Source organism: Microcaecilia unicolor, chromosome 2, assembly GCF_901765095.1.
Source record: "Microcaecilia unicolor chromosome 2, aMicUni1.1, whole genome shotgun sequence".
Lineage (NCBI taxonomy): Eukaryota > Metazoa > Chordata > Amphibia > Gymnophiona > Siphonopidae > Microcaecilia > Microcaecilia unicolor.
Window position 1 is genome coordinate 598,178,624 of NC_044032.1, and position 14,874 is coordinate 598,193,497.

At 45.9% G+C, this 14,874-nt stretch overlaps 1 protein-coding gene across 2 annotated transcripts in view; it reads right to left on the reverse strand.

Moving 5' to 3' along the window:
• KLHL2 (kelch like family member 2) overlaps nt 1-13,947 on the reverse strand; it is a 240,173-nt gene extending 226,226 nt beyond the window's left edge. For both annotated transcript variants that reach the window (XM_030191582.1, XM_030191581.1), the window contains exons 1-2: nt 13,718-13,947; nt 2,410-2,535 (exon numbers count right to left, since the gene is read on the reverse strand). In XM_030191582.1, the coding sequence (XP_030047442.1) occupies nt 2,410-2,535; nt 13,718-13,740 (149 nt within the window). In that variant the 5' untranslated portion in view covers nt 13,741-13,947. The remainder of the gene's footprint in view (nt 1-2,409; nt 2,536-13,717) is intronic.
• Nucleotides 13,948-14,874: the final 927 nt, after the last annotated feature.

Below are 14,874 nucleotides of genomic sequence, written 5' to 3' on the forward strand. Positions count from 1 at the left end.
GAAAGGTAGCTACTGCAGATGTGCCAAGGGTGATCCATCTCAAAGAATGAGATATACCTCAGCAAAATCAGTTGAAAAGCCAGGGAGCGAGGTTTTACTCACACACCCCAACCACGTCTAATACCAGCTCTGGAAGATGTACACTTCAAAAACTAACATATTCTAATCCATAAACTGAAAATAAAAGAAAAAAAAAATCTTTACTGCCAAGTTACTCCAGCCAAGCAGTCCTCAAAGAGAAAAATGCTTGACGGACCTCAAGGATATTATCAGTGCTTGAAGTGGGAGAGGAAGCTTCATGCCACAGGAGCACAGGCAAACAGCCTCCTAAAACACCTGAGCTCTGCTCAACAATGAAGCCCAACGACTCTGGAGCTTTTAGTTCTTTCACTTTACATGCTACACCAGCCAACTTCCCTGCTGGAGACAAAGCAAATACCGACAGGCTAACTGCTGCGCTGGCATATATAATGGATGCAACAGAAATTTGCTCTGTCGCCCCCTGCTGGAGGAAGGGTATATTCCCACTAGACTGGACTGATCTGGCAAGGACAGAAAGGGAGAAGACCTCCTTCCTAGTCGAAGTTCTACCGATATTAAAATTATAATGTCTCTGCAGAAGACAACACTGCTACTCATTCTTTCAGGAACAGAGACAGCAAATAAGGGTTGGGGGAGGGGAAATGACAATTTAATATTACAATTCACTAACACTGATATCATTGTTGTACTACATAACCGCTTTTCAATTTTAAAATGAAGACTCTAAGGCCCCAAAGCACAAAACTTACCAGGGCAGCAAAGTGTGATTAGACTGGTTCAAGCTGGTTTAGTAAGCACGGTATTCTGCAAAACATGCACAAACGGGTCCTGTGGACTCTTTTTCATTCTCAGCGGCAGCCAACAAGAATCATAAGCAAAACTATGATAACGAACTGATTACCACTTAAATGTGCATTTCAAGTGATTTAGAGAAAGGAATGCCTATGTTGTCCGAGGGAATTTTAATTGGAGGTCAGGAGCGCTCAGTTGTGGCTTCGATCTCACCTGTGGTCTCTGAGATGTCCCCTGGAGCTGCTGGCCATCCTCCTCCCTCTCTCTTCTGCAGGTTCCTGTGAAAGAACCCTGCCTGTGACCGAATTGCCCCACTTCCACTCTCCTTTTCCTTTCCTCCAGGGTCCAGTGAGAGAGTCCTGCCAGCAGTGCCTGCCACTCTTCCTCGCTCTTTTCACAGCTCTTCTGAATGAGTCCTGCCCACCAACTCTCTGCCTTTCCCTCTCCTTCCCGCCATTGACTGTCCCTGTCCACTGCCACCACTCTCTCTCTGCCTTTCATTCTTCTGGACTGCTGGCAGTGCCCATCGCTCTTCCCCTTTACTTCCCTTCCCCCTTTCCACCGGGTCTAGGATTATGTCACCCCCATAGAGAAATATTTGATGCAGGGTAACATAGTAGATGACGGCAGAAAAAGACCTGCACGGTCCATCTAGTCTGCCCAACAAGTGAAGGGTGCAGCTTTTTGAGGCACATTCTGAGCCCTTCTGCAGTGTGGCAGGAGAACATTTATTGGGAAGCTGTGGCAGCTTAAAAGTTTTGAGGAAAAAAAAAAAAAAAAAGCTACACACGGCTTTCATACAAGCAACTTGTATGCATATATGAAAACCGTGTGTAGTCCACACTGTTCTGAGCATGCCCTGGTACTGGACTTTGATCCTGGGGAACTGAGTTCGATTCCCACTGCAGCTCCTTGTGACTCTGGGCAAGTCACTTAACCCTCCATTGCCCCTGGTACAAAATAAGTACCTGAATATATGTAAACTGCTTTGAATGTAGTTGCAAAAACCTCAGAAAGGCGGTATATCAAGTCCCATTTCCCTTTCAAACTACACAGTAAGAGTCTGTGCAGCTTATTTGCATGTGATTACTTTATTTTTTGTCTATTAGATTGTAAGCTCTTTGAGCAGGGACTGTCTTTCTTCTATGTTTGTGCAGCGCTGCGTACGCCTTGTAGCGCTATAGAAATGCTAAATAATAGTAGTAGTAGTAGTAGTAGTAATGTGATTTCTTTAGAGAATCACTCGCTATTTCCACCTCGGTAATTTTTACTGAGGTGGAAATAGCAAGCGGTTGTTTCTGGGGACTTTTGTGCATCGACCTCTCACTGGTTAATTACTGCAGCATTTCTGCAAATGACACAAAAGCAGAGAGAGCTCTTCTACAAGAGTAAGTGCTCAGTTACAAGTGCCTGTGGCCAGGGGTTTACAATCTGAGCTTCAGGAGGAGAGCTGGCATGATGATTTCTGTTTATGTCCCCTAGTTGCGTAGATCTGCTTCCCAACCTCTATATTGCTCCAAAAGCCTTGATGAGTGAATTCTAGGCAGCATATCTCTGAGGAAAAGAAAATTGTACCTTCGTAGTTCATTCATAACCTTGAAAGCTTTCTTTGTGTGGCGAGGATTCACTGTCACCGGGCAGTGCCTTTCGATACTATCATCTTTCGGATCGTGAGGCTTTGGATGGCATAGCTTTGTACATCTGTGAACATAGAAAATAAGTAATTTGAGTTAACACTAATACATTCTTAGAGCCTGTAAAATAATCTGGTCTGAAAGAGACATGCGAGTACTCTATAGACTGTCCAACCTTGGCCCTTGACAGGTTGAGTTTTTCGGATTTCCCTAATGAATATGCACGAGATCTATTTGCATACAATGGAGGCAGCGCGTGCAAATATATCTTATGCATATTCATTGGGGAAATCCTGAAAACCGACTGCATTGTGGCCCTCGAGGTCTGCGGCTGGGCAACCCTGCTCTATAACATCTTGGAATCCCTACTGATAGAAATTTCACGTATAAAGGGGAAAAATCCCTGGACATGGATGGTAGGGGAGGGCAGGGGATGAGAGGGGACATACTGGACATGGATGGGAGGGGAGGTCAGCGAAGAGAGATTCACTGGACATGTATGGAAGAGGAAGGCAGGGGAGAGAGGAGACATGCTGGACATGGATGGAAGCAAGACAGGAAGGAGATGCACATGGATGGGAGGGGAGGGCAGGGGAGAGAGGAGACATGCTGGACATGGATGGAAGCAAGACAGGAAGGAGATGCACATGGATGGGAGGGGAGGGCAGGGGAGAGAGGAGAAATGCTGGAAATGGATGGAGAGGAGAGCAAGAGATGGAGGAAAACTGCCGCCCATAATGAGTACTGGCAACCTTTTTTTCTACAAAAAAGGCACTGAGTTTTCTGAATCACTACCTGGTACATCAATACATATGCACACACTCAGAGAGTGGCCAATGTAACACCAATTTTTTAAAAGGGTTCCAGAGGTAATCTGGGAAATTACAGACTGGTGAGCATGACGTCTGTGCCGGGAACAATGGTACAGAGCATATACATAAGCATGGATTGTAACATAGTAAGAGATGGCAAATAGACCTGTAGGGTTCATCCAGTCTGCAAAACAAGATAAACTCTACATGTAGTATGTGATGTATACCTAGTTTGATTTATCCTTGCCATTTTTTCAGAGCATAGACCATAGAAGTCTGCCCAGCACTGTCCTTGTTCTAAAATTTCTGAAGTTAACATCGAAGCCCCTAAACAGCTCCACTCCATCCCATCCAGATCTATCCAGCCACGATCAGGTCACAGACCTTAGAAGTCTCCCGGGCACTAGCCTTGTTCTGAAACTTCTGAAGCAGAAGCTATCTAATCACGATCAGAGCACAGACTGAAGAAGTCTGCCTAGTACCAGCTTTCCTTCCTTATCTCTGCTAAACTTCACTGGATCCATTCCTTCTAAACAGGATTCCTTTATTCTTATCCCACGCTTTTTTGAAGTCTGTTACCATTTTCAACTTCACCACCTTCCGCGGGAGGGCATTCCAAGTACCTTCCATTCTCTGTGAAAAAATACTTCCTGACATTATTCTTGAGTCTGCCCCCTCTCAACCTCAATTCATGTCCTCTCATTCTAGTGCATTCCTGTCTCTGGAAAAGGTTTGTTTGAGAATTAATACCTTTAAAATATTTGAAAGTCTGTATCATACCACCCCGGTTTCTCCTTTCCTCCAGGGTATACATGTTCAGGTCAGTAACTCTCCTTGTATGTTCTGCAACGCAAATTCCATACCATTTTCGTTGCTTTTCTCTGAATCGCTTCAAGTCTTTTTACATCCTTAGTAAGATATGGCCTCCAAAACTGAATACTCCAAGTGGGGCCTCACCAACCACTTGTAGAGGGGACATCCATTCTTCAACTGGTTATACCCCTCTCTATGCATCCTAGAATCCTTCTGGCTATGACCACAGACTTGACATTATTTTATCACATTCAGATCCTTGGACACCATCACCCCCTCTCCTGAGCTGAGCTTACCACTCTCTCCCCTCCTATTCGGTATATCTCTTTTGGATTTCTGCATCCCAAATGCATCCCTCTGCACTTCTTGACATTACATTTTAACTACAATAATAAAAGTACATTCAAAATATGCAAATTTCTACTTACATACAATCATTCAATAATTCATTCAGTCCCACGCCCACTATACATTCCCACTGCTTTGGATTTTTTACATTTTTTAAGAGGTGCTCAGTTCATATTTCAGTCAATAATCAATTAACAGACTTGGCTGAATCAAGAACCATCACTGCACCAGTTGTGTTCTTATTCATACACATGCACACCAATTCCCCCAGTATGCATCAATCAAGCGGTACCACCAACAACTGCTTCTTGAATATACACTCCCACATGAATCAACATGAGAGAGTCAAAACAAAAACAAAACATTATACATTCCGCATGTGTCACCAACAAGCCAACATAGATTAGCGAAAGGAAATCTGGCCTCATCAATCTACTGCATTTCTTTGAAGGGGTGAACAAACATGTGGCTAAAGGTGAGCCGGTTGATGTTGTGTATCTGGATTTTCAAAAGGCATTTGAATATCTCATGAAAGACTCCTGAGGAAATTACAGTCATGGGATAGGAGGTAATTTCCTATTGTGGATTAAAAACTGTTTAAAAGACAAGAGTAGGGTTAAATGGTCAGTATTCTCATTGGACCCCAGGGGTCTGTGCTGGGACCACTGCGTTTTTACATTTAACATATTCATAAATGATCTACCTATAAGAATAACTAGTGAGGTAATTAAATTCGCTGATGATTCAAAAGTTATTCAAGTTGTTAAATCGCCAAGAGGACTGTGAAAAATTGCAAGAGGACCTTAAGAGACTGGGAGACTGGACATCTAAATGGCAGATAATGTTTGCAAGTGTTTGAGGCTTGTGCAGAGCCCGGGGCGAAGACAGGTACAAACTCTGACCCCCTTGTCATACTCTAGCAAGAAATGCAACAGCCTTAGCAGCAAAAACATGGCTTCCCAAATGGGGTCACAACCTAGGTGGGCTCTCCACACGTACATCATTATTCTGCACCTTCAGGGGGGTCACTCAATTTTATGTGGCCTCAAGTATGAGGTCACATCCACAAAAAGATAGGGAAGAACTGGTCTAAATCATAAGACAAGTGGAATGGAGCACCCACCTGCTTCTCCAAGGTCACATCATAAAATTCAGCAGTCATCCGCACCCAGTCTCGCACTTGCCATAACAAACACATAAGATTATACATAGACCCAAATAACTGGGAGACCAAAACCACCCTCACATCTGCGTACTTGCAGTAGATTGAGTGGCACCTGTGCTTTCTTGCTCCCCCATAAAAACTTGAAAAGTATACCATTCAATTTCTTCCAGTCTTTTCTTTTTAAATTAACAGGCGAAGTCTGCAAAGGATAAAACCACTCAGGTAGGAGGATCATTTTAACCATATGGATTCTATGATTCAGGGATGGGGTAAGCCTTTCCTGGCCTCCATTAAATGCCATACAGTCTGCAAAAATAGGGGGACATTAAAGGCGCATAGCCAAGATAAATGCCTGGGAATCATCAGCCCCAAACATTTGATTGCATCCCTTACACACATTTTATATAATTTAAACTGAAATTCAAATAACTTGCAACTGCAATAATGCCTAAGAGCTTAGCACAGACTAACGGCTATTAGCATCTGCTAAGTGTCATGTGGCTCATGGGAGTAAAATGTTGTGCATCCCATTTAGCATGCGTTTAAGTTTTACTAAAAGGGTGCCTGAGTGTGTACAGGTTAAGTAACACAGGGTCACAAGTTCTTGAATTCCTTAGTCAGACCAAACTTTGGACTGCACAAACCAGTCCAGAAAATGTTGTTAGTAAAACTGAGTTACTTGAATGAAAATAAGAACCAATTTCCCCCAAGGCCCTTCTCTAATTCTGCATCCACTCAAGAAAAAGTAAGAAAAAAGATCTGTAAGTCTGGAGTACTGCTTTAAACCTTTTGCTTTGTTAATTAGAAACCTAAAACCAGCTTCACGCAGGGGTTTTCTCCCATTCTTTAACAATTGGGGGGGGGGGGGGGGGGGGGAGAGGGAAGGAACATGGAACTACATTTTCAAGACCTGTGGTCATACTCACAACACTTGAAAGGCCTTTTTTCAAAACAAACACAGGTCCAAGGAAATTTACATTTTGAAGGCCTAGTCCTTTTCCCAGTAGTGTTTTAAAATGTGCTGTTACTGTTCCAAGGCCCGGAAAGGAGTCTGGCTCAAATTCAACCCCTGACTGGGCTTTGTGACCCAATTAAGTAGTAAATTCTTGTTTCCATCCATATACTCTGCTCCAACTGTTACTTAAGAAGGAAGGCTCAGTCACGCAAAAAAAAAAAAAAAAAAAAACACCAGCTCTTGGCAGGGGCAGCAGCATCCAAAGACAAACACTTGAAATTGCACTACTTTTGTAGCAGAGTTCAGTTCCCTGCTTACAATCTGTCGTGTACATTTCTGGCTCTGCTAGATGATACGAAATCCAATTTTGAGCTTTGGACATATGGAACTGTGTTCTGTGCTACCTTCTACTGAAGCACTCCTTTCTCCCACCTCCCTCTAAGTAACTGAAATAAATGAACAGGAAAACAAATTTGTACACAAGGCCAGATTCTGTAAACGGCGACTAAAAGGGAAGGGAAAAGGGGTAGAAGAGTTTTACACGTTTTTATATATATATATATATATATATATATACACACACACACACATACATATATACAGTAGCCGTTAAGCCCGTACCAACGGGCTAGTTTTTTGTTTTCCTATGGCCTCTCCCCCCCCCCCCCCCCCCCGTCCACCAACCCTGCTCTCTCCCCTGCCCTCCCCCCAGCGTCTGCTTCCCTCAGTTCCTCCCCCTCCTTCCCTCCGATTTCCACGCCCATGTCCAAGCCCTCCTCCCTATTGGGCTGTACTGCTGGTGGAGGCGGGGCTTGGACTTCTACACTCTCAGCGTTCTGACTCTACTGCGCATTTGCAGGTGAGTCGGTCACTAGTCATTTATATGTTTGATATACACACACACACACGTACTTATTTTGTACCTGGGGCAATTGAGGGTTAAGTGGCTTGCCTGGACTCACAAGGAGCTGCAGTGGGAATTGAACCCAGTTCGCCAGGATCAAAACCCACTGCACTAACCACTAGGCTGCTCCTCCACACCAAAAAATTGGTGCATTCAAAAACAGTGCTTAGTTCTATAAACTGTGCCTAAAGTTAGGTGCGGTTTATAGAATAGTGCATAGGGCCAGGGAACATGACTACATTTAGGCGCAGCCATTTACGCCACCAAAGACCTGGCGTAAATACCCGTGGTTAAATTAGGCGCACTTCCCCCTAAAGTCTATAACCACATGTGTAAATTTGAGGGACGCCGCTGACATGCCCACACTCCTCCTATGTCCACGCCCCTTTTAGGTACGCACGTTACAATTTGAGCACGCCTCTTTTTAGAATATGCCTAAAAAGAAGCGTGCGTAAATTCTAATTATTGCCAATTTAACATGAGCAACTTGCCGCATCTTATATAGAATCCAAGGGAATAAGGGGTAATTCTCAATAGCAGGGGTTTTCAACCCAGTCCTCGGGGTACACCCAGTCAGGGTTTTCAGGATATCCCCATTAAATTCAATGGGAATATCTTGAAAACCCTGACTGGTTGGGTGTGCCCCGAGGACTGGGTTGACAACTGCTGCTCTATTTACTGCCTAAAGTTGACCGTCAAGATGATAGGCACTAAGCACGAATTCTATACTGCCAGTTGTGGATGCTAACTGCTGTTACAGAATACTAGCATAAGTTCCACATTTACATGTGCAACTTCAGGCACAATCACTTATGCTGGCTAAAGTGCGGGGTACAAATGTAAAAAAAAAAATGGCTGGCGTAAATGCCCATGCCTAAGTGAAGGTAGGTAGGCACATAAATGCTAATATTCTGTACCCCCTATATGCTAATATTCTATACCACCCCTGATCCACAAGGTCCAAACCACCCTTAAAGCTAAAACGCAACTTAAAGAACTAGAGGACATGAATTGAGGTTAAAGGGGGGGGGGGGGGGGGGGGCGGAGTAATGGCAGGAAGTATTTTTTCACTGAGAGGGTGGTAGGTACCTGCAATTCCCTCTCACAGGAGGTGGTGGAGATGAAAACGGTAACGGAATTCAAAAATGCATGGGATATACACGAAGGAATCCTGTTTGGAAGGAATGGATCCAAAGAAGCTTAGTGGAGATTAGGTAGCAACACCGTTAATTGGGAAGCAAATCCAGCGCTGGGCAAGACTTCTACGGTCTGTGCCCTGAATAAATTTGGATGGGCTGGAGTGGAGCTTTTCAGGGGCTTCGACAACTTCAGAAATTTAGAACAAGGACAGTGCCAGGCAGACTTCTACAATCCATGCTCTGAAAATGGCAAGGACAAATCAAGATCAGGTATACTGTACATATAAGTATAACATCATAAACTCATTACACATGGTATCTTGTTGGGCAGACTGGATTGACCATACAGGGTCTTTATCTGTCGTCATCTACTATGTTACAAATGAATGGGCAGATGATCAAAAGCCCTGGGCTGTTCCAAACAGCACTCTAAAAATAGCGCTGGAAAAGTGCTGGGCTTTACCGCACCTGTGATCAGAGATAACTGCATGCAATTCTCTCTAATCATGGGGTAGAAGAGCGGGAGGATTGTGCCTGAATCCTCCTGCACTTGTCTGACAGGTCTGGGCTGTCAAAAGCCCAGACTTGAGAAACACAGGGGCTGGAGGTCCATGGGACCACTAGACCCCAACTACCCCTGCCCCAAGCCAAGCGAAACAGGAGCTGGAGGTCTGGCAGACTTCCCTCTGACACCCCCCACAAGCTCGGGGGGGCTGGAGATCCGGGGGGGGGGGTCTCCAGCCCCCCCAAGATCCCTCAGATGTCTCTGGTGGCCCAGTGGGCTGCTGGTCAATCCCCCCCAACCTGGTGGTCTAGCGGCCCTTCCCCACCCCCCTACCTTCAGTTGGAGAAGATTGGAGAAGAGAGGTGGCCTCCCTCCTCTTCCATCAGTGCCGCCTGGAAAATGGTGGCACCCAGCCCTGCACTCCCTTATATGGTGTCAAGCCCCGCCCAGCACATCCCAGGATACACTGGGCAGGGTGCCGATTTCTCCACCCCCACCCCCCAATCTGTGTTGGGGGGGGTCGGGAGGACCGGAGTCCCACCAGACCTCCAGCCCCCTGTTGCTGGGGGGGGGGGGGGGGAATTGGTTACGGTTCCTGCAGTGGGTTGCTGCATTGGCGGGAATGGGGGCCTGCTAGCATGCTGGACAGGGCTTACCGTTCCTCCTCAATGGTCTGCAAACCCTAATGGGGTTTGCCGCTGCTAGACTGCCATTGGTCGCTTACCATTGGGGATGAATAGGTTTAGCATGCATTTGCATGCTACTTGCGCTGAGCCCTGTTTTCCATGTATTTGAATGCTAGTTGCGTTCAGAGCCTGCGAGCACGTTGTTTCACATGCTCGGGTCTCTGATCATGGGGCTGCAGCAAATGCAGGCACTAGTAGCACCTGCGTTTGCTTCTGATCATCGGCCCCTTACAGGAACTTACGCGAATAACTGCCAATTAGTACCATTATAGCTAATGATTTGTTAAAGCTAATTAGCTGCTAGTTGACTGTTACACACACAACTGACCTTATGCTATACATTTAACACACAGACTTGTACATCAGTCGGAAATTAGGGCGCACATCTTTCTAGAATTAGGGAGGTAACGGGCATGCTGTAAAAGTATCATAAAGAAGCACCTTGCTGAAATTTAGGGCAAACAACCCACATCATCACCTCTTACTTCTTCCAGACTCTAGTGCTAGAATGTAGGACACTGACACACAGCGAAATAAAGGCTGGCCAAAAAAGATGTGTGATATTTCCATACATGGGGCCCGATGCAATGAGCTGCGCTGTCCCAGAGCGGAGGAGTAGCCTAGTGGTTAGTGCAGTGGACTTTGATCCTGGGGACCTGAGTTCGATTCCCATTGCAGCTCCTTGTGACTCTGGGCAAGTCACTTAACCCTCCATTGCCCCTGGTACAAATAAATACCTGAATATACTATGTAAACCGCTTTGAATGTAGTTGCAAAAACCACAGAAAGGCAGTATATCAAGTCCCATTTCCTTTTAGCACAGCAGGTTTATTCCCGATTTTCCCTGTTAATCTTACTCTGATGCAATAGTGCAGTAAAACCACTGCGCTAAAGGGCATTCAAAATACAGAATAAGAAATTGTTCCCAGCATAAAAAAAACACACAATGTAGCATGTTTTTTTTTTTTTTACTCTTCTAGCACTGAATCTTCACACCATCTCGAGGCTCGAGTATAAATGTAGCACAGAAGCCAAAGGGTGATCTGAGGTAAAGTACAACACTTTTACCTCAGATCACCCAAGATCTCTCTGGTGGAGCAAGTGAGGCCCCAGATCTCCCTGACCACTTCCCAAAAGTAGGGAGGGAGAAGCAAAGCCCACTAGCTCCTGTCTCCAGCACTGTCATCTTCCGAAATGGTGGTGCCAGACCCCTAGCAGTAGGGGGGGAAAGGGTTGGTCCACAATGAAGGCTCTCTAATGCCACAGTAGTCTGCACTGAGTCCAAACGATTAGCTTTCAAACACTATGTCCCCTTCCTCAGGTCTGGGCACAGCGAGTGCATCAAGATGCAGAACTAGTCACACATGGATTTAGTTTAAAACAAAGTCCTACCACTAATTTCTGCATAGGCATTTACTTTTCTGGACTTTGGCATCAAATTTGTGAAGTCTCAGGCAAATTCATGCAACAGTGTTAAATGTATGCTAGGGAAAGTCCAGAACTGTGGCTGCTAAACTAATTCCTTTCGCTGTACATTCCCAAAAGCCTTAAAGCAGAGGGACAATTCCAAAACCTGGAGTAATCCTTAGATTACCAGCTTCTAAACATCATTAAATTCACATCCAAAAACTCTGCTGCATTCAAAACTTCAGCTCTCAGTTTTGTTCATTTTGTTTGTGTACAATTAGTAATCATTTACTTTTAAAATCTTATTCCAAGATATTTATTACTACATCACTATGCCACCTCCCTGATCAAATAACAAAAAGGACTATAATTCTGGCTTAGGGTGTGAAAGGTCACAGGTTCAACTCACAGATGAGCCCTCTTCCCTCCTTGACTGTCCTAGGAGAAGGGATAGGAAGTTGGTACTAGTTGAGCTTTTTAGGAGCGTGGAGGAGTAGCCTAATTGTTAGTTCAGTGGCCTGAGATCCTGGGGGGGACTGGGTTCAAGTCCCACTGCAACTCCTTGTGACCATAAGCAAGTCACTTAACCCTCCATTGTCCCAGGTACAAAAACTTAGATTGAGTGTCCACTAGGGACAGAGGAAGTACCCGCATATAATATGTACAGCACTGCATATCTAGTAGCGCTATAGAAATGATTAATAGTAGGACAAGAATATCACAAAACCTAAAGTAGGGAAGCAAAAACATTCATGCAGCCACCAAACTCCAACCCAAACAACCAAAACCTGCAGCTTGTTACACCCTACCAAACACAGGAAACAAGGTTTTAACTTTCTTCCTTAACTCTAAATAATTAGTCTCTGAAGAAGCTTTACATTAACAAAGACAGGGAGAATGACAGCTACTTCTGTGTCACTGTTCAGCATCTTATCCAGGAAATACAGAACAGCTGGAATATTTCAGTCTCACTTTACTGCATTCCAGGTCATTTCAAAGTATAAAGGCCTGAAGTCACTATGATCAGAAGTACATTTTCTTTTAGACATTCTGTATCTGTAGAGAATGTCTCCATTTTTTGTGTGCTGTCTCTCAGACTTAATTTTCTCTCTCTGCTCCCCAATGTCTGTGCAATGAAAGAGCAAAACTCCCCATGTAGCTTAAAATTATCAAAAAGACAGCACAGCATCTCAACAGAGAGGGACAACATGGCTACTCCCACCAGTGCACATGGAGCACCATCCCAAACTCTCAGTGTCAAGGATGCACAACCACCATGAAAACCCTCACTGGTGCATAGCTACACACAGTGCACCACCAACCCACACCAGCGTGCAGGCGGCCACTACACTGCCACCAGTACCCAAAACAAACCACAGGGCCACCAATGTATGACAATGCACCACCAGACATATCCCACACTACCTCATAACCTGAATTAGTACACAGCACACACATGATACAATCCACCAGGGCAAAGGCACATTTGTTACCCACGACAAGCACTCAGACATTTGACACCCAGGGCCAGATGCAAAGACTCATCACCCTGCTGATGGTGTCCAGGGCATAAAGACACATACCCCACCTTATCATCGATGTCCATGGTACAAAGACACACATGCCACCCCACCACTTGCACCCAGAGGTCAAAGACACATCACCTCACCACTGGCAGCTAAAGATACACACATCGCTCAGGAAGCAAAAACATGGCACCCAGGGAACAAAGATACATATTACCCGGGGGGGGGGGGGGGCAAAGACACGCCATCCCACCACTGGCACCCCAAGCCCAAAGACACAAATTACCAAGGGGGCAAAGACCACCATGCCACCCCACCACTTGCACTGCGGCCAAAGCCATACACATCTCCCAGACTGCAAAGACACATCACCTCACCACTTAGACCATGCTACTCTCACTGGCACCTAAAGATACACACATCGCCCAGGAATCAAAAACATGGCAACCAGGAGACAAAGATGCATATTACCCACGGGAGCAAAGACATACCACCCCCAAGCCCAAAGACACACAATACCCCGGGAAGGGGGGGGAAGACATGCCACCCCAACACTGGCACCCCCAAACCCAAACATTACCCTGGGAGGGAGGAAAGAAACACAACCCCACCACTGGGCCCCCAAACCCAAAGATACACATTACCCTGGGAGGGGGCAAGAAACACAACCCCACCACTGGGCCCCCAAACCCAAAGATACACATTACCCTGGGAGGGGGCAAGAAATACAACCCCACCACTGACACCTTGAGTCAAGCCCAAAGAGACATTACTCTGGGGGGCAAAGACACACCACCCCAACAATGGCACCCCAGCCCAAAGACACACATTACCCTGGGGGCCAAAGACACGCCACCTCACCACTAACGCCCTAAGCCCAAAGACACATTGCACTGAGGGCAAAGACACGCCACCTCAACACTACCTCCCGCGTCTCTGTGTGAGCCGAGTCGCGTGTGTCGCCCCTGTGCCGCGCGGCGCTCTCTTACCCGCTGACGGGCGGCATCTCCATGCTCGTGGCGGCGGGAAGCGCAAGGAGCCGCTAGCACCATTCCAGCCCCGAGCCCACGCCCCGCTCACTGCATACTGCGACCGCCGCTCTCCGCACTCGGCAACTGCACCGCACCACTTCCACTTCTTCTACTGTCTGCTGCCGATGTAGCACAGCCTGGTGAGTGACGGGAGCGCGCCCCGGAACCTCCGCACCGCGCGCGTTCGCCTGCGCCCAGACCGCGCTGAAGAGAAAGAACAGCGTCCTCTGCCTGAGGAAGACTAGAAGTACACGCGCTCCTGCAGGCGTGCCACGCCCACAGTCTGGCGCTCAAGTACTGATTTCATTATTTCTTTTTGCAGAGAGTGAATTGAGTCCTCTGTAATCGCTACTTGAGCGCAACACTGTGGGCACGTCACTCCCTGTGATGGGTAACTGGAGCTAGAGGTCTGTGGGGCGGCCAGTGCAAGCAATCAGGAGTACAAAATTGCTTCCTAATTATTGTCTCCCCTGCTGCAATGCTTGTAATGCAGGTGGGGTGGGACTGCTAAGGGGCGTGTCACACATTGTGACTCAGGACACTCCTGGCATTAGCAGACATACCAAATGCGTGTGACACACTCACCTGGGATCCCTTCTCCAGCTCACACGCGTAACCGTTAGAATTTCCCACATTGCCGATGGTTCTCGCCGTGATCCACAAAGCTCACTTGAGGCCACCACCCATAACACTGGGGGAGAGATGCTCTTATTTATATGTTCCATGTTTGCTTATACCATAGACTATTAAAATGTTTTATTAAGTATTATTTTGACATTGTTAGTATACTATGCTATACTTTGTATTCTTATTTGAATATTTTTACTGCAGTAATTGTCAGTTGCTTATGTTTGATTTATTCTTACTGTACACTGCCTTGAGTGAATTACTTCAAAAAGGCAGAATAAATCCTAATAAATAAATAAAATGGGGGCGGGCATAGGGACACAGAAAAGTTATGTTGGTCAAGGCAAGAATAGGGACAGAGAGTGGGAAGATGCTCAGCATGGCGGCAAGATAGGGGCAAGGACACAAGAGTGATGCTGGGTAGGGTGGATAGGAATACAGAGAAACAACAAATGTAGAAAAAGGTTTTTTATTTTCTATTTATTGAT